General features: G+C 45.7%; 1 protein-coding gene and 2 pseudogenes across 1 annotated transcript; 2 read left to right on the top strand and 1 right to left on the bottom strand.

The window, feature by feature from the left end:
* The first annotated feature begins 776 nt into the window (after positions 1-776).
* On the top strand, positions 777-3,369 carry LOC137616959 (myb/SANT-like DNA-binding domain-containing protein 3). Its single transcript, XM_068346831.1, has 3 exons — positions 777-1,012; positions 1,629-1,792; positions 2,768-3,369. Exons 1-3 carry the CDS (start codon positions 777-779, stop codon positions 3,367-3,369), a joined length of 1,002 nt encoding a protein of 333 aa, XP_068202932.1.
* Positions 3,370-3,484: 115 nt separating this feature from the next.
* LOC137616958 (putative nuclease HARBI1) lies at positions 3,485-7,026 on the bottom strand (annotated as a pseudogene).
* A 10,826-nt stretch (positions 7,027-17,852) lies between these two features.
* On the top strand, positions 17,853-17,971 carry LOC137617757 (5S ribosomal RNA; annotated as a pseudogene).
* Positions 17,972-18,336: the final 365 nt, after the last annotated feature.

Below are 18,336 nucleotides of genomic sequence, written 5' to 3'. Positions count from 1 at the left end.
AGAAGACCTTAAGAGGGAGATTCTCCGTCTGTCGAAGCAGTCGGTCAAGAAGATCAACGTCAAGGATCTTCCCCCTTGCTCAGTGACTAACCCCTGGAGGCATGTCGAGCACATGCCAATCACAAGTGAACGAATCTTGGTCAATGACAAGCTAGGCGCCATCCCCCTTGAAGAGGTGGAGTTTTGGCCTAGTTTTTCAAGCGTACCCGGACTGCTACATCCGTCTCAAGTCCGAGCCAGCTTCCAAGGAGGAAACCGAGCCTAAGGAGGTCATACGGCCGTATGCTAAGAGAAAATATAGGGCCTCCAATTATAGGGCCTTCTTTATACCCTATGGAAAGTGTAGGGGAGCCCTATATTTTTCGGTGCTATGTTTAAAGCAACTTCTAGGAAAGGGTGTGGTTGGTATCCCTGCTGAGAGGGTGTCTGTTGTCCTCTAAACACTTGGTATGCTGGAAGAACGTTTTGTTTCCATTTGTGAGGGCAGAGTTGCCAGGTTTTCTAAGTGAGAAAAGTTCAACTTCTGATCAACTGCAGATTTAAAAGGTCAACCCATAGAGTGAAAAAAAAACCCAATATTATAGCATTTAAGGCCAACCTTTTTTATGATATTGCTAAAGGCTAAAAAATTTCATAAAGGGCCAAATTTGAAGTTTTTAGCCTGAAAAAAAGGTGAACCTGGCAACTCTGTGTGAGGATATTTACTAAGTTGGGTACACGTGTGTCGTCTATTCCTGTTCTTTCAACGAGTTAGTGACGACATATAGACAGTGGAAATGGCAGAAAAGGATTGTATAAGAGCAAGATACATAACTGCAAGTGAAAAAACAATGCTGGTGACCTTGATAGAGGAAAGGAGCGAGATTTTATTCAATAAAAGCCATGACTTCCGCATCATCCATCGAAAAAAAGCAGCATGGGAAGAAGTCACTAGCTTATTTAATGCTGCTGGTTATGGACCACCAAGAAGCCAGCAACAGCTGAAGAAAGTCTGGGAGAATGCAAAAGGAAAGTAAGTATTCATAAACACATTAAAGTAATAGTACTCTTGACTCACTTCCTGCATACATAAGCAAGCATCAGCTTAGGGATTGGCGAGGATGAGTTTTATTTAGGCTATATGTAAGGAATAACATACTTTTCAAAGGCTGAGCAAATAAATAATTCTCATTGCAGTTTGTACTATTCTTAATTTCAGACTTCATACTGGTTAGCCTTATTGTTTGGCTTTTATTCATAATTTAAGGCTATATACTGGCTAGCCTAATTGTGTGGTCTTAATTTCAGGCTATATACTTGTTAGCTTAATTGCTTATCTTTTGTTCTTAATTTAAGGCTATATACTGGTTAGCCTAATTGTTTGGTCTTAATTTCAGGCTATATACTTGTTAGCCTAATTGCTTGGCTTTTGTTCTTAATTTAAGGCTATATACTGGTTAGCCTAATTATTTGGTCTTAATTTCAAGCTATATACTTGTTAGCCTAATTGCTTGGCTTTTGTTCTTAATTTAAGGCTATATACTGGTTAGCCTAATTGTTTGGTCTTAATTTCAGGCTATATACTGGTTAGCCTAATTGTTTGGAACAAAGATATTCATTTAACCACTGAACTGTTGTAAAAATTTCAGAGCAAAGAAACAGCATGCAGCCTATAAGCGAGAGACTATGAGGACAGGTGGTGGTGCTCCTCCTAAGCCTGAAGATGAAGAGACTGCTAAAATCCTTACTATTATAAGTGATGACCTTGATGGTGAGGAGAATGAACTGGACTGTGATGCACTTCAGAGTACTGGTAAGTCCTACTTTGATAATTCTACAGAAAGCTCTGCTTGGATGTTTTGCATATTTTACTGATTTTCATACAAAGGTTTTGTTTCTCTATTAATTTTTTCCCATAAAATTGAGAGGAAGTCACTTGTTTTACGCATATCCCCTACCTATCAATTTATAAAGATAATGGAATCCTGCAGTTCTCACCTTCTTGCACAGTAATTAGGGGATTATTTAAATTCTGGGAAAGCAATAATTAGCAAGATATGTTGAAGAGGGGAGAAGGGGTTATAAAGAGAAAATAGCTCGGTTTCCTCACTAAACGACATGGAACTGACGTCAACATAGTCAACTAAACAGAAGTTCGAGATGCCAGCGTACATTTGATATACTGTACATTCAAAATATACTTAATCAAGAATTGTGATTACTCAAAAGTGTCACTATTTGTAAATTGCATATTTTAAGGACACTTGTGAGTAATTAATCCATTTTTAATTAAGTATATTTTGAATATACAGTAAATCAAATGTACGCTGGCATCACGAACTTCTGTTTATGTAAGCTGGCATCACGAATTCTGCTTAGTTGACGATGTTGACGTGTCAGTTCCAAGTCGTTTAGTGAGGAAACCGAGCTATTTTCTTTTTATAACCCCTTCCCCCCTCTTCAACATATCTTGCTAATTATTGATTTCCCAGAATTTAAATAACCCCCTAATTACTGTGCAAGAAGGTGAGAACTGCAGGATTCCATTATATTGGAGTAAATGGATAGCGTGGTGTTCTATACTATTACCCAAGAATCATGTCTAACATGGTGTGACCCATAACTGTGTAATTGATAGGATTAGGTAAATCATTCATCACTTAAATATTTGCTTTACTTTTATGGAATCTTTTATAGAATTAGGAGGAATTAGTAGCCCCACAGTTTGCAAAGGTAATGTTCTCCAGTACAATCATAGCATAACTTTTTTTTTTTTTTGTCTTTTCAGGACAACCACATACTGTGATTGGTATCAGAAATAATGGGCAAAAATGTGAGATAAGGTTTGATTCTCAAATAATGGCACAGCACACTAACAACTCTATACACTCCATCACAACACCTCCCAAACTCACCTCAACTGAATTCAACACAACACAGAGCACACCAGCTGGCAAAGTCTCCTCTCAAGAAGCTAACATGACACAGGATACTCAAACAAACACACCCACCTCTATACAGTTTAATGCCAGAGACACCCCAACAGAATACACACCAACACCTGGCCAATCAAATTTTACCCCAGCCCGAAAGCGCCGAAGAACAAGAAAGTTCACTCAGGAGGCCAGCTTTGAAGCATCTCTTGAGATGCAACAGAAGGAGCATGAAAAGACGATGGAAAGCCTCAGCCTAGATATTGAAGTTAAGAGCCTAGATATTGAAATTAAGAGAGAAAAACTAAAAAAAATTAAAAAGGAAAATGAGGATGCAAACCTTTGTCTTCAGGCTCATCAAATCTGGGTTGATGTGGGCAAGAAAATGTTGGAAGTAACAGGGGAACTAGGACAGGTGACCAAAAGAATTTGTGATAAACTCGATGCTTTAAACTGATCCAATGTCACTTCAAGTTTTTTCAGTGCAATATAGTATTATATATATTTCGGCTGTGATGAAATTATGCATTGTGTTCTAGTCTGCAATGTATTTTGACTACTGTACTGTATATTTTTGTGGAAATTAAAATTACAAATAACTGTTTCTGGTTTATTTTCCAAACCTGTACCATATATACATACTTTGAATTTGGTTTTTGGTAACTTTAAGCCTAGTGGTGGTGATTATTTTTTTCCTAAGCAAAATATTCTCTGATGATTTGCTGTCTTTTAAAGACTCCTTGGATATTTCTCATTGCTTGAGGTTGCTGCCTCAATTCATCCTCTTGTATGTTTCCTTGGGCTTCTGGGTCATCTGGATCATGAAATTCATGAATTACATTATCAGGCTCAGGTACTCTGTAGGCGATGGCCAAATTGTGGAGAACTGCAGCAGCAACAATTATGTGTTTGGTGTTTCTCATAGAAGTCCTCATTTTCTTTCCAAGGCAAGCAAATCTTCTTTTTAATAGTCCAAATGCTCTCTCAACACTGTTTCGCGTTCTTATGTGAGAAGCATTATAGCGGTTCTCTCCACGGCCATGAGGAGCTGTCAGAGGAGTCAACAAATATTCACGACATGGTAGTGTCACCCAACAAGTGTCCAGGCAGAATACCATCTTCGAGTTCCTGACAGAGTCGACTATTTTCAAAAATATTGCTGTCATGTGCACTGCCAGGCCACCGAGCTACAATGTTGTAGAGCTGCAACTGAGGACCACAGACTGCTTGTACATTAAATGAAAAATAACCTTTTCTGTTGCGGAAAACTTCAGGACGCGGGTGACTTGGCATCTCAATTGCAATATGAGTGCAGTCAATGCACCCAATTACACCTGGCATTCCAGCTATAGTCATAAATTCATGCTTAATCCTGGTGATATTATCTTGGTCTGGAAACTTGATGAACTCTGCACACAAACTTCCAATTGCATATGCTACCTTGCCAACACATCTACTAACAAAAGACTGTGATACGTCACACCAATCAGATATACCGAGTTGGTCGTTTCCAGTGGCAATGTATCTCAATCCAATTAGGACCTGCAGGTGAGAAGGCACAGGACAGCCTGTGGAAAAAGAAAAAATCATGAAGTACTTCACTCAAACCATGTCCAGGCATAATTCTCATCTGTTTTTACTTAAAAAATTGTATAATCTTTTACTGCATTAAGCATAATATCTCTAGGCAGCTTCATATAACCTTTCAAGTAACACATTTAGCAGAAACCAATAAAATAACTTGCCTAAGTAAACTAAGTACAGCAAATGCCTCAACCTTTTTTTACCAATGACACACTTAAGATCTCATAAGAATACCACAGCATACAGTATACTTGGCAAAATTTAAAAGGGTATGCATGTAATTATAAGATAGAACTACAGACATAAAAAAATACCGGGTATAAATAAGAACTTATTTTACTTCAGTAAATATCACCATACTGCTTGAATTAGTTGTGGCATATCATTGTGCCTTGGCACACTGGTTGAGAATCACTGCAGTACAGTATACAGACATAAAAATCACTTTTGCTTGTGCTTACAGGTAATGAAGGCACCTTATGCACTGTACCTACCTGGTACATTATTATTAAGGAAATGTTGTTAAATAAGTAAAAATGAGGGTAATAGTATAGAACACCACGCTCTCCATTTACTCCAATATAATGGAATCCTGCAGTTCTCACCTTCTTGCCCAGTAATTAGGGGGTTATTTAAATTCTGTGAAAGCAATAATTAGCAAGATATGTTGAAGAGGGGGGAAGGGGTTATAAAAAGAAAATAGCTCGGTTTCCTCACTAAACGACTTGGAACTGACATGTCAACATCGTCAACCAAACAGAATTCGTGATGCCAGCGTACATAAACAGAAGTTTGTGATGCCAGCGTACATTTGATTTACTGTATATTCAAAATATACTTAATTAAAAATGGATTAATTACTCAAAAGTGTCCTTAAAATATGCAATTTACAAATAGTGACACTTTTGAGTAATCACAATTCTTGATTAAGTATATTTTGAATATACAGTATATCAAATGTACGCTGGCATCACGAACTTCTGTTTATGTCCCCTGGCATCACGATCTGTTTGGTTGACTATGTTGACGTCAGTTCCATGTCGTATAGTGAGGAAACCGAGCTATTTTCTCTTCATAATCCCTTCTCCCCTCTTCAACATATCTTGCTAATTATTGCTTTCCCAGAATTTAAATAACCACCTAATTACTGTGCAAGAAGGTGAGAACCGCAGGATTACATTATATTGGAGTAAATGGAGAGCGTGGTGTTCTATACTATTACCAAAATGAGCATTACATCACTCACGAATAGCTCATCACCTGACATATAAGCACAAAAACAATGTGATAACGACTCATGCCTACCTCTGTTGCTAAGAGCATTGGGCAGTCGATGCTCTATCTTTGCAATCAATGAAAGTGTGCATTCTTTACTTAATCGGAACCTCATCAGAAATTCTTCCTCAGTCATGGCATGGAATGGGTTGCTTCGGTCTGTCACAACCCTTCGTATGTGGCCATGCTGATAGCGCTGAAGGTTTCGGATATGACGGAATTGTCGGTACATGCTGAAATATATGAAATATATGTGTAATGTAAGACTCATGAAATGTTTGTTAGCCTAGTGTTTAACTCTACAAAACCTAATCTGCCACCCTTGACCCCTGGCTATCTCAACAGCAGCCCTCCACAGTCCACACTGCACAGCTAACTTACACTTTAGTAGACTAGGCATAAACTTAGATGCACCATGAAATTCCCAAATTAGGTTCAAATTGGTTTTTACACTTTTCAGATGATGATCATGCTGGAAATCAACCCTAGGCCTACTCTAGACACCATCTAAATTATCTTACAAAGTAATGAACGAACCCTAAGTTAGGCTACCATCACCAGCCCAACACAACCAACTTGGAGCTATGATTTCCTACATTAGGTTCACATTAGTTGAATTATTCTTGAAAACCTGGGAATCATCTCCAGATATCTAAATCATTTATAAAAAGGCAAAATTGTGGATGAAAATTAGTTAATTTTGCTAGAATCTAAAGGATAAGGCCTTTTTTTGGCATTCTCTTCCAGAGGGTCACCACCTGCCAAGGTTACTTTGATTTCGTTAGATTAGTTACCAGAATTTTTCAACTTCTCCAAGCCAAACTTAATGTAAACTTTGCACAAAAACAACAATTTCTCTTAAAAACAGATGAACCTTTTAGCATCAGTTAAAAACCAACACCTTTTCCATGCATGAGCTATCATATCTATTGGAAGAATGTAATTTATTTACGATTTCAAATGACAAGTTTACTTGCAACTACTATTTTATCACTTACTTTGCTAAAAAAATAATCAAAGAAATTCTTACCTGTGAAACTTGGCAGAAGCTTGTTTTGTTGTGTTGTGCTTGAACTCCGAGAGGGACATCTCCGAGTTCATAAAATATGAAGTTTGGCCCACCTGTTCAATAGTTTTTCTTTCTTTTTATGTGTTATTATTTTTGTAAGACATCTTTTGATAATATAAATGTTTTTCACAAGCAAAGAGTTGATATCATGACTACTATTTATTTATAGGGCTTGCGAAAGGCATGTCTGGGCCACCCTTTGAATAGTATTGGAACCACCCCTTAAATTATAGGGAACCCTAAATTTATAGGGCCTGTATATGTTCTAAGCATAGGAATTTAATATAGGGTCTATATTATAGTCCCTTTATTTCCTCTTAGCATACGGCCGATAGTCTTTGACCATGCCAAGGCTCAATCTCTTTTGGCTGGAAACTTAAGAGCAAGGGCTACACCAACTCCAAGGTGCCGGCCCTTAGCAAGAAACATCCATCTTTTCTTGCTCCTGCCACCATGGTCTTCCCCTTTGCCGAAAAGTCCTTGCTGGCAGTGTTGGAGGCGGTGGAGGAGGGGAAACCTTGCCCTACATTGGAGGAATGTAGGCCCCTCTCCCTCGCCCTACCTCCTGACGACAAGAACTGGAAAGACATCCAGTTAACTTTCTCGGTAGGAAAGTTGGAGGCTGACGTAGCGGGATGTCAGTTTAATGAGAACCTCCCTAAGCTCTCCGAATACCTTCTGCGTCGGGAGCTGGATACGAAAGAGAGACTGGCCGCCTCCCTTTCCCTCCAAGTGCAATTGGAAACAATGGCCGGGGACACTCGGGCCCCAGATGTGTATATGGTCTTAGCTAAGACCCATCTCGCCACCCTGATGAAAGACTTTTACAGCTTCATTGGGGCTCAGAGAGCCTTTAGGGAATTCGTGTTTACGGACGCTACCGTTAAACACGAACCCCGGAAACTGATCTCCTCTAACATTTGGGGGAAAAACCTCTTCCCCGATGATCTCGTGAAAGAGATCGTAGACAGAGCCGCCACCGAGAACCGGAACCTTCTCAACAATTGGGGCATGTCTAGAAAGAGGAAATCTCAGGATGAGGGCCCCCAGCCTAAGAAGTAGTCTCAGAAGCCTAGGCCTCAGCAGCGACAGGCTAAGCGCCAGTTTCCGGCACCCGCTACTCCCCAGTTGGTGGCTCAGCCCCAACAGACCTTTCAGTTGGTCCCTCAGCCGGTGGTGGCCCAGTCACCAGTCTTTACTCCTGCCTATGAAAGGCAATCCACTACCTTTCGTCCCAAAGGTAGAAGCTCCGGGAGAGACTCCTCTCGACGCCCTTTCAGAGGGAGAGGAGGGAGGGGAGCAGGTGGCCGTGGTGGCAAACCCTCGGGAAACCAGAAGCAATGAAATGCTTCCGTTGGGAGGAAGACTCTGCCTCTTCCAGGATCGTTGGACCTTCGATCCTAGGGCTCACAGCATCACCAAGAATGGACTAGGGTGGAGCTGGGTATCACCACCTCCAACCTTCCATCAATTTTTCCAACACTCCACCCGTGACCTGGAAGAATACGTCCAAGAACTCTTGAACAAGAAGGTGATCAAGAGGGTAAAGTCCACCAGGTTCCAGGGAAGACCGTTCTGTGTTCCCAAGAAGGACTCTGACAAACTCAGAGTTATTCTGGACTTGTCCCCTCTCAACAAGTTTATCGTGAACAACAAATTCAAGATGCTAACTCTTCAGCACATCAGAGCCCTACTGCCCCGAAAGGCATTTGCAGCCTCGATAGACTTGGCGGACGCCTACTGGCACATTCCAATGAATCGCCAGGCCTCCTCCTACCTAGGATTCAGGCTTCAAAGAAGGCAATACTCCTTGAGACCCATGCCCTTCGGGCTCAACATAGCTCCAAGGATCTAAACAAAGCTCGCAGAAACGATCGTCCAACAGCTACGCCTTCAAGGCATCCAGGTGATGGCTTACCTGGACGATTGGCTGGTATGGGCCGCATCCTCAGAAGAATGCTTGCAAGCTTCAAGAAAAGTGACCCAATTCCTGGAACATCTGGGTTTCAAAATCAACACCAAGAAGTCTTGACTTTCTCCAGCTCAGAAGTTTCAATGGCTAGGAATCCAGTGGAACCTTCAGTCACACTGTCTTTCCATCCCTCCGAAGAAAAGGAAGGAAATAGCGAGATCTGTCAAGAGACTCCTAAAATCCAAACGGATTTCAAGACGTCAACAGGAGCAGGTGCTCGGCTCCCTACAGTGACAGACCCAGTGCTATGAGCACAGCTAAAGGATGCATCGGGAGTCTGGAGAAGATACGCATCCATCGCTCGAAGAGATCATAAGAGACCTCTGCCAACCAGGCTTCGCTCACTCCTAAAGCCATGGTCGGAGGCAAGGAACTTGAAGAGATCAGTTCCCCTTCAACTTCCACCTCCGTCGGTCGTTATCCACACGGATGCATCGCTAGAAGGATGGGGGGGGGGGGTCACTCCCCTCAACGACAAGTTCAAGGAACATGGTCTCCCCTATTTAAAACGTTCCACATCAACTTCTTGGAGGCCATGGTGGTCCTTCTCTCTCTGAAAAGGCTGTCTCCACGACCCTCGTCCAACATCTGTCTAACTCTGGACAGCGCCGTTGTGGTCAGATGTCTCAACCGTCAGGGCTCAAGATCGCCCCAACTCAACCAAGTGTTACTGCCCATCTTCCGCCTTGCGGACAAGAAGAGATGGCACCTCTCAGCAGTTCACCTTCAAGGATTCCGCAATGTGACGGCGGATGCTCTATGAAGGACAACCCCGATAGTCAGAATGGTCCCTAGGCGCAGACTCATTCTCCTTCATCTCTCGCCAAGTCCCGGAACAGCAGATCGACCTCTTCGCGACGAGCGACAACAAACAACTTCCTCATTATGTGGCCCCTTACGAGGACCCCAGAGCGGAAGCAGTGGACGCCATGTCCCTGGATTGGAACAGATGGTCCAAGATTTACCTGTTCCCTCCACCCAACCTTCTGCTGAAAGTCCTCACCAAGCTGAGAACCTTCCAAGGCACAGCAGCCCTAGTGGCACCCAAGTGGCCATGGAGCAACTGGTTCCCTCTACAGTGAGCCCTCGCTACTTCGCGGTTCGACCATCGCGGATTCACCACTTCGTGGATTTTTTCATAACGCATGTACTGTATATACACATATCGCGGATTTTCCGGAAATTTCGAAAGTACCGCGATATATGAAGACCCCAAATACGTATTTCGTTAATTCCATTAATACTGTAATTAGTAATATCTGCTCTTACTGATGGTTCATTGCATTACATATGACATATAATTCAGTACAGAAAGAAATAAAACACGAAAAGAGAATGTGATTATACGATAATTCAGTATAAAGTACGTAGTAAAATTAAATCGAACATGAAACGCAAATCAGATGCAGTCATACCGTATTTGAATGGTGTAAGGCTGCTGATGGCTACTACTACAAATGTAATGGATGTGCATCTTTTCCATGAATCTTTTGTATGTATACGTACGTAGTACTGCATCCAATAGTATTCTTTGTTGCAAAAATCACATCTCGAATAAGCGTACATATCCTACAACAAAACAAGCGTAAAATTGCGTACGTAAAGCTGTGTACGTAGTACTGTACCTTGTATTTGAATTGGTAACTACTACGTAGCATGTAAGACGGATTATGATTGGTTCAAGTGCTGATAGATGACGAATCAGAACCCAAGTTTTGAAGTCTAGCCTGTGATTGGTGTTTTGACCGCTTCTCCAACCTGCAGCATCTTTTCGCGGCCACTTCGTTCGCCGCTCTCTCGCCGGGTAGATGCTGCTACGTTATTGTGAACTTTAATCTGTGCTGTGCGTGACTGTTTTAAGTTGAACTTTTTGTTGAACTTCCTGTATAACCCCTACTGTACAATGGCTCCCAAGCGTTCTGCTTCTGCTAAGGCTGGTAGTGAGCCTAAACACCACCGAAAGATGATGACGATTGCTGAGAAGGTGACGTTTCTCGATATGTTAAAAGAAGGCAGAAGTTACGCGGCCGCAGCCCGCCATTTTGGAGTGAACGAATCCACCGTTCGCTACATCAAGAAGGACGAGGCGAACATTAGAAAGACGGCTACCATCACCTTTAGCAGATCAGCGAAGCCAGTCGTTACCACGCGTAATAAAATGATCGTACGCATGGAAGGTGCTTTAGCAGTCTGGATTGCCGACTGCCTTAAGAAGAACATAGCCTTGGATACGAAAACCATCCGAACCAAGGTTTTGGGCTTGTGTGAGAATTTTGCGGCAAAGGAACCTCAAGACGACGATGGCGACCGTGCTGAAGAAGAAGATGATGTAGATGAACCTCAACCAGGGACATCCACTGATTCCCAGCCTCAGAAACAACGTTTTTCCACCAGCAAAGGATGGTTCGCGAAGTTTCAGAAACGCTTCGGCCTGAAAAGCGTTTCCCTGCATGGCGAGGCTGCTTCCGCTGACACTGCCGCTGCTGAAACTTACGCGAACGAGACGTTCAAGAACATTATCGCTGAAGGTGGATACAAGCCGGAACAAGTGTTTAATATGGATGAGACTGGCTTGTTTTGGAAGAGAATGCTGTCGCGAACTTTCCTGTTCAAAGAAGAAGCCAAAGCCTCTGGCTTTAAAGCATTCAAAGATTGTGTTACCCTCGTGATGTGTGGCAATGCTGCTGGATTTTTGCTAAAGCCGGGGCTTATTTACAAGTCGAAAAATCCTCGCGCTTTGAAAAATAAAATTAAGAATCTCCTTCCCGTGTACTGGATGCATAATCAAAAAGCATGAATTACGAAGATGCTGACCTCCAACTGGTTCCACCAGTGTTTTATCCCGCAAGTCAGCAAATATCTCGTAGAGAAGGGCTTGCCATTTAAGATCCTTCTCCTTATGGATAACGCTGGTGGACACGCAACTGATCTGTCGCATGAGGGCATTCAGGTTGAGTTCCTGCCACCCAACACCACGTCATTAATTCAACCGATGGACCAGGGGGTTATCAGGGCGTTCAAGGCCCTCTACACGAAGAATACCTTGGCGGACCTCGTTGCGTGTGTGGATGCTGCCCAAGAGGATGAAGATGAAAATTTCAATTTGAAGGCGTACTGGCGGAAGTACACAATAACCACGTGCCTGCAGAACATCCAGAAGGCACTGCAAGAAATGAAACCTGCTACTGTCAATGCGAGCTGGAAGAAGTTGTGGCCCCAGATTGTTTACGATGACGAGGGATTTACACCGTCTGAGATTCAACACTCTGCAATACGCAAATCTGTGCAGTTGGCTGCGATAATTGGAGGTGAAGGGTTTGGCGACATGACGACTGAAGACGTCGACGAGTTGTTGGACTGCCATTCCCAGCCGCTAACTGACGCAGACCTAGAAGACCTGATGAAATCGGCCAGTGAAAAGATAGTGAAACGCAGGAAGAGACCCAAGAAAATGTCGAAGAAACGGGCTTAACATTAGAACGGCTTGCCAAGTTCTGCAACCATGTGAAGGAGGTGAAAGAAATGTCGCAAGAGTGGGACGAGGATATGGTTCGGTCTATGCAATTCTGCAACAAGATCGATGACATCATGACTCCCTACAGGATGCTCTTCGAGCGAAAAAAGAAGCAGCGGCAGCAACTTCCGATCACAATGTTCTTCCAGCCTCGCAAAAAAGAGCCAGTTCCTCCTGCTACTACACCTTCGGAAGAAAATGAAGAAGTCTCCCAGAAAGAAGTTGAAGAGGTGTCCCAGGAAAAGACACCTCCGTCTGAAGAGACGTAAAATACTATCATTGGCTGCACAGTAGAAGACATCATCAGCTTCATCATTATCATTTCTACTGTGCAGCAAATTCATTGCCATCATCATTCAAGTTTTTCTTCAACTTCTTTCGTGGTGAGTACAGTAACAATCTTTATTTTATTTATACATGTTTTACTTTAATATTCTAACATTTTATTATTTGTGCCTGTTTTAGTTTAGTATGCATTAAGTTAAAGGGAAGGTTTTAAAAGTCTGAATATACATGTTATAACCTATCATATTTTTTTGTTTAAAATTTACATTTACGTACGTAAAACAACTCTCTTTCTCTCTCTCTCTCTCTCTCTCTCTCTCTCTCTCTCTCTCTCTCTCTCTCTCTCTCTCGTAAATTGTTTTCCTGCTTTGCTATATATGTACTGTATGATTTTATATAGATACGGTAAATAATATTAGTAATAACATATTTCCTAAAAGCTTTTACTGTAATATCATTTTGTTCCGTAACCGAAATACAAACCACGCTATTTACATTGGGTTTACCTTATAGGCAGCTGAAATGGCGAGCCATTAGAATTTAACGAGGGTGTATTACCCCCGCGCTAGTTAGCGGGGGGGGGGGGGGGTAGGGGAGTGGTAGCTAGCTACCCCTCCCCCCCTCACACACAGATGAATGCTCACTTTCACTTTTGGCTCGGATTGTGACAGACGTCTCTGTCATGGTCCTCTCTTGGCAGCCATTGTTTGTTTTGTCTTTACTTAATCGCTTACTTTTCTTTTACTCAATATATATGTAAACATGTTTTCATGTTTGTATATATATTTGAGTATAGAAATCAGTAAGTTTCCTCTTCAGATTTGTGTGTGTAGTGTACGATTTCTACGTGGTGTCCTCGGCAGTTAGGCCACCACGACGGCGTAATTTTATGTGTGGCGATCGAGTTTGACTTCGGTCTTTCTCTCTCTCTCTCTTGAGGTCGTTCACCCTTTTACTACGTGTTACTACGCCCTTGTAGCTTCCTTTCCGTGTGGGGGGGTTGCTACGCCGTACGTTTGTCTCAATTAGTTTATGAATCTAATTGTAGTTGTTTTTTTTCAGCTTGTAGAATGATTCCTTTCGGGGTTTTGTTCTTTCTTTAGTGTTCATTCATTTTTAAATTACATAATTACATAGTTTCATAATTATAATTGTTATAATTCTGTTTTTGTTACAGCTCTCCTTCCGTGAGTGTAAGTGGTTGTGAGGGCACGTGCCTGTTGTGTAATTCTTGTTTCCTTTCCCTCGGGATTCCTCTTCGGAGCCTTCCTGGGGGAATGAATGTGTACTAATAATTTTTGTTTTATTTTTTTACAGTTACCGATCTAGTTCGTTTCTGTAATATGGCAACGGTGTGAGCTGTCTTGTTGAGGCCTGGGGATTCAGCTGTTGCTGCCTCCCCCCTTGTATTTTCGTCAGGGGCGTGTCTCCTTCTACTGGAAGTACTCCCGTGACGACGGACAGCTCTCCAGTTCATTTTAGAACTCTCAGGAGGCTTGCCTCCTTGGGCGGGTAGCTTCCCTTCCGAGGGAAGTTTTTTTCCTGTCCAGGCTTGATTTTTTTCCCTTTTGGGGGGTTCTTCTCTTGCCTTTTTTTCGTGTGACTATGCTCTTGGTGCTGAGCGGTCACACCTGCAGTTTTGCTCAAGGGGCTGGGCAACTGCAGGAGCCCCTCTTCGGAGGATTGCTCCTTTTAGGTCACTGGCTGACCAGTCTCTTCTATGAAGTGTTTCTCTTTCGTTTGCGAGAGAGTACACTCATAGAGACTCCTCTTCGGAGGATTCTTCTGCTGCTGTTGCTGTTGGCCTCCCTCGTCGTAAGGCCCACCGTCCGCCTCGTCGTAAGGGCCTCTCATCTCCCTATAAGGGTGCTAAGAGGCGCCTTTTTGAATCTCCGTTTGCAGCCTATAACTCCTTTTTCTTGATCTTCCGCCTTGGTGCAGATGGACAGCAGTCTGATCTCGTCTTCCGACGGGCAACGGTCTTCCCGACGGACAACGGTCTTCCAACGGACATCAGTCTCCCGGCGGACAGGCTACGGTCTTCCGAAGGACATCTGTCTCCCGACGGACAACGTTCCCTTCGGGGCAAAGGGTTGCCTCCCACGGGGGTTCTTCCCTTGCGTGTCAGGGTTCCCCTGCGCGCCCTTCTGCTATGTTCTCTCCTGCTCCTGCTCAGTGTTAGCGCACAGGCGCTCTCCTGCTCATCAGCGCTTCCTGATCGCTAGCGCTCTCCCTTCGCCAGCGCTCTCTTGATGATCATCCCTGCTGTTCCTGTTGGTTCCTGTTATGCGCCCTGTGCGCCCACGTTCGCCCTCGCAATCTAGAACTTCAGTTCAGGTCTGGGTCAAGGACTCTTCTTTGCTCAGGCTTCCACGCGTTGCCTTCTGCTCGTCAGCGATCATCAGCTCGCCAGCGATCATCAGCTCGCCAGCGATCATCAGCTCGCCAGCGATCACCTGCTCGCCAGCGTTCACCTGCTCGCCAGCGCGTACAGGCGATTTTAGTATCGCCTATTCAACAGCGTTCTACACGTCAGGGATCACCTGTCTCTCGGCGATCTCCGGATCGCCCGCGTGTGTTGCAGCCGGCACGCCAACGTTCTCCAACACTTCTGAAGGAACATGGTTCGCCAGCTACTACCTCGCATGCTGCTCGCCATTGTGCGCTCGATTGCCCACCTGCAGATGCTTCTCGCCATCGCGCGATCGCCAACCTGCGCATGCTGCTCGCCATCGCGCGATCGCCCACCTGCGTATGCTGCTCGCCATCGCGCGATCGCCCACCTGAGGATGCTGCTCGCCATCGCGCGATTGCCCACCTGCGCATGCTGCTCGCCATCGCGCGATCGCCCACCTGCGCATGCTGCTCGCCATCGCGCGATCGCTCACCTGCGCATGCTGCTCGCTATCGCTCGCCAACGCGTCGACATACCACAACGTGCCATCGCCAACCTGCGCATTAGCGCTCACCAGCTCACCACCGATCGCCTGTTGATCCATATCGCCAGCGGTTTTCTTCGCCCGCGCGGCAGCGCGTTTCCTCGCCATCGCGCTAACGCTTGCGTTCGCCGCCTCGGACTCGCGCTCATTCACCTGCCCACCCTCGCGACCGTTCGCCCGCGCAACCGCTCGCCTGCGCGCCCGCGTGACCGCTCGCCTGCGCGCCCGCGCGACCGCACGCCTGCGCGCCCGCGCGACCGCTCGCCTGCGCGCCCGCGCGACCGCTCGCCCGCGCGCCCGCGTGACCGCTCGCCCGCGCGACCGCTTGCCTGCGCGCCCGCGCGATCATTCGCCTGCGCGCCCACACGCCCACGTTCCTGCACGTCTAAGCTCATGCACGTCCGCCCACATGCTCTCCAATGTTCGACCGACGGTGTTCCGTCGCGCGAACCGATGGTGTTCCGTCGCGTGAACCGATGGTGTTCCGTCGCGCGAACCGATGGTGTTCCGTCGCGTGAACCGATGGTGTTCCGTCGCGCGAACCGATGGTGTTCCGTCACGCGAACCTACAGTGTTTCTTCGCACGAACGTCGGCTTAATTCTTGCAGTATCCATTGCTCGTCTATGGGTTATCGCTCGCCGACCACTCGCTCTCGCCCTTCCTACCACGCTCGCCCTCCTTCTGCGCTCCTTCGCTCACCTTCGTTTGCGTTCCTGCGTGACCGCGCATGGGCGCTTCCACGTTCGCCCACGCGCAAATCTTTGAATTACCATCGCGCGAGCTCCAGGGCGATTGCGACCACGATTCCCATTGGGGTTTTCGCAGCATGGCCAGCCTGGCAAGTTCTTCTGGAGCGTATTTCCAGAACACGGCCTCACCCCGTAAACGCAGAGCATGGCACTTCCAAGAATAGGAAGAAACTTCAGGGAGGTCTGAGCAACACTCCTCTTTCCAGAACCTGGGTTAGCCCTTCCCCGTCATTCCCTGGAAGGATTTTTGGCGGGGGGGCTTTCCGTTCGAGATTTCTCCATCGGCCAAGGGGTGACTGCTTACCCCTTCCTCTGGGGGCTTACCAGGTCCTTTCCCTCCTCGGTTACGGCCCGAGGTTTGGTTCAAGGAAGTTACAGGAAGATCATGGGTACTTTCCTCCTCTCAAGCTCAGGCACCTTGGCCTTTCGTCATTAAGTATCTAACTTGCGGACAAGCTCGATGTTGTACCATCTGGACGCGCTGACTGAGGGCTTCCTTCAGGTGTCTCATCTGTGGAGGTCGACGACCTCAGACACCCTTCCATCCTTGAGAAGAGTTTGTTTGTGCCCAAGGACAGAGACTTAGACAGCGGCTGTGCGGAGGAAATCGACTTCCGTTTTCACTCCTCCAAGGCGCTTTCTTCCAGACTCTGCAGGGCTCCAGCGCCCTTTTCTTTCAACCACGTCGGCCTAAGTTATCAGCTACGACAACTGGGAAAAGGTGTCCAATTGCAGTTTCCTCCTGTCAGGAACAGATGGCACGGGAGGCTCCCCCGGAGGGGCATATTCCTAAAAGGAGCGGTAGAGTTCACGAACTCTAGGATTGCAGGTTTCTCGCTGGGAGGATGCTTAAGGTTACTCATCCGGATGACAGCTTCCCGATGCCCATTCCCGCACAATCTCTGTGATCAGCCAAGGATATCGCGCCTGCCGTCTCTGTCAGCGAATTCAGTGTCTCTGAACCTCTATGCCATAGCGTCGGCAAGAGTTGCCCGGTTGGGCAGAATGATCCATACCTTAGGCGAAGGTCCTCCATAGGATCATCGACGGCTTCACCCCCGGCCTCTTCAGTCGATCCTTTCTTGTAAGGAAGGATCTGAGAGGGGAGTTCCGTAGTCGACCTCTCAGCCCTGATCAAGTTTGTCGAACAAACTTCGGCCAGTGTAGAACAGCAGAATCGATCAGACTGGTAACGAGGCGACAGGACTCCTTAAACCCTGGATGGGAAGGACGGGTACTTTCAGTTTCCATTCCATCCATCCTCCTGGACTGCAAGTATTCCTGCTTATGATGCAGTGTGGCTATCCTGCCGTGGCATAGCAGGTTTTTTTCCCCAGAGAACTCTCCCTGCTTTCCTCATGGCCGCTCAGGTGCAGGCTTCCGCCGCCTCTGCTTTTTGGAGGGCTGGTCAACTCCGGTAGGCTCGGGTTCGACCTTCTTCAGCGCCGGGACAAGCTTCCGGATGCTTACCATGAGTGTGGGCTCATGGTATTTTGCTTGGAGCCTTCTCTTCTTCTGCCTCAACATCTGGAGTATCTGGCCATGATATTGAGTCAACGGCCTTACCACGTTGGAAACCCCGCTTCTCGTCCGTCCAGCGAGGTTAAGCAACGTCGGTTCTGGTCGGTACTTGGATGGGTGACCACCTGGGGACGCCAGATTCTGTTGCCACATCCTCCGAGCCTTCATTTCAGTTGACTGTGGCAAGACTGAGGAGAGTCGCAGTACCTGTTCTCATTCAAGCAGAGCTTTCAGCCCTACCTTGGAACGTTTCCTAGTCTCCTTTCCTCATTGACCCGTCTATAGTCCGAACGGTCGCCTCAGGATAAGTTCCATGTGGGGCGGTCCAAGTTCCGGTGGTTTCAGGCAACGTTTAACCGGACTTCCTGGCCCCTATGGGACCAGCGGATATATTAGACCTGCAATGGGTGTTGTCTTATGGAACCTCTTGATGGTAGTGGATATTCTCGTCCTTTCCCCACATTCTTGATGCTGTTCTCAGACTCGTCAAAGGAAAGGGGAGGGGGGGCATGTTT

This window comes from Palaemon carinicauda, chromosome 23 (assembly GCF_036898095.1).
Source record: "Palaemon carinicauda isolate YSFRI2023 chromosome 23, ASM3689809v2, whole genome shotgun sequence".
Classification (NCBI taxonomy): domain Eukaryota; kingdom Metazoa; phylum Arthropoda; class Malacostraca; order Decapoda; family Palaemonidae; genus Palaemon; species Palaemon carinicauda.
Note: the sequence above shows the minus strand (reverse complement) of the source record. Positions and strands in the feature narration are given on the sequence as shown.

Coding starts and splice junctions, on each gene's coding strand:
- LOC137616959 (XM_068346831.1), top strand. CDS start 777: ATGGCAGAAAAGGATTGTATAAGAGCAAGATACATAACTGCAAGTGAA. Junction 1,013..1,628: donor TGGGAGAATGCAAAAGGAAA/GTAAGTATTCAT, acceptor TAAAAATTTCAG/AGCAAAGAAACAGCATGCAG. Junction 1,793..2,767: donor TGATGCACTTCAGAGTACTG/GTAAGTCCTACT, acceptor TTGTCTTTTCAG/GACAACCACATACTGTGATT.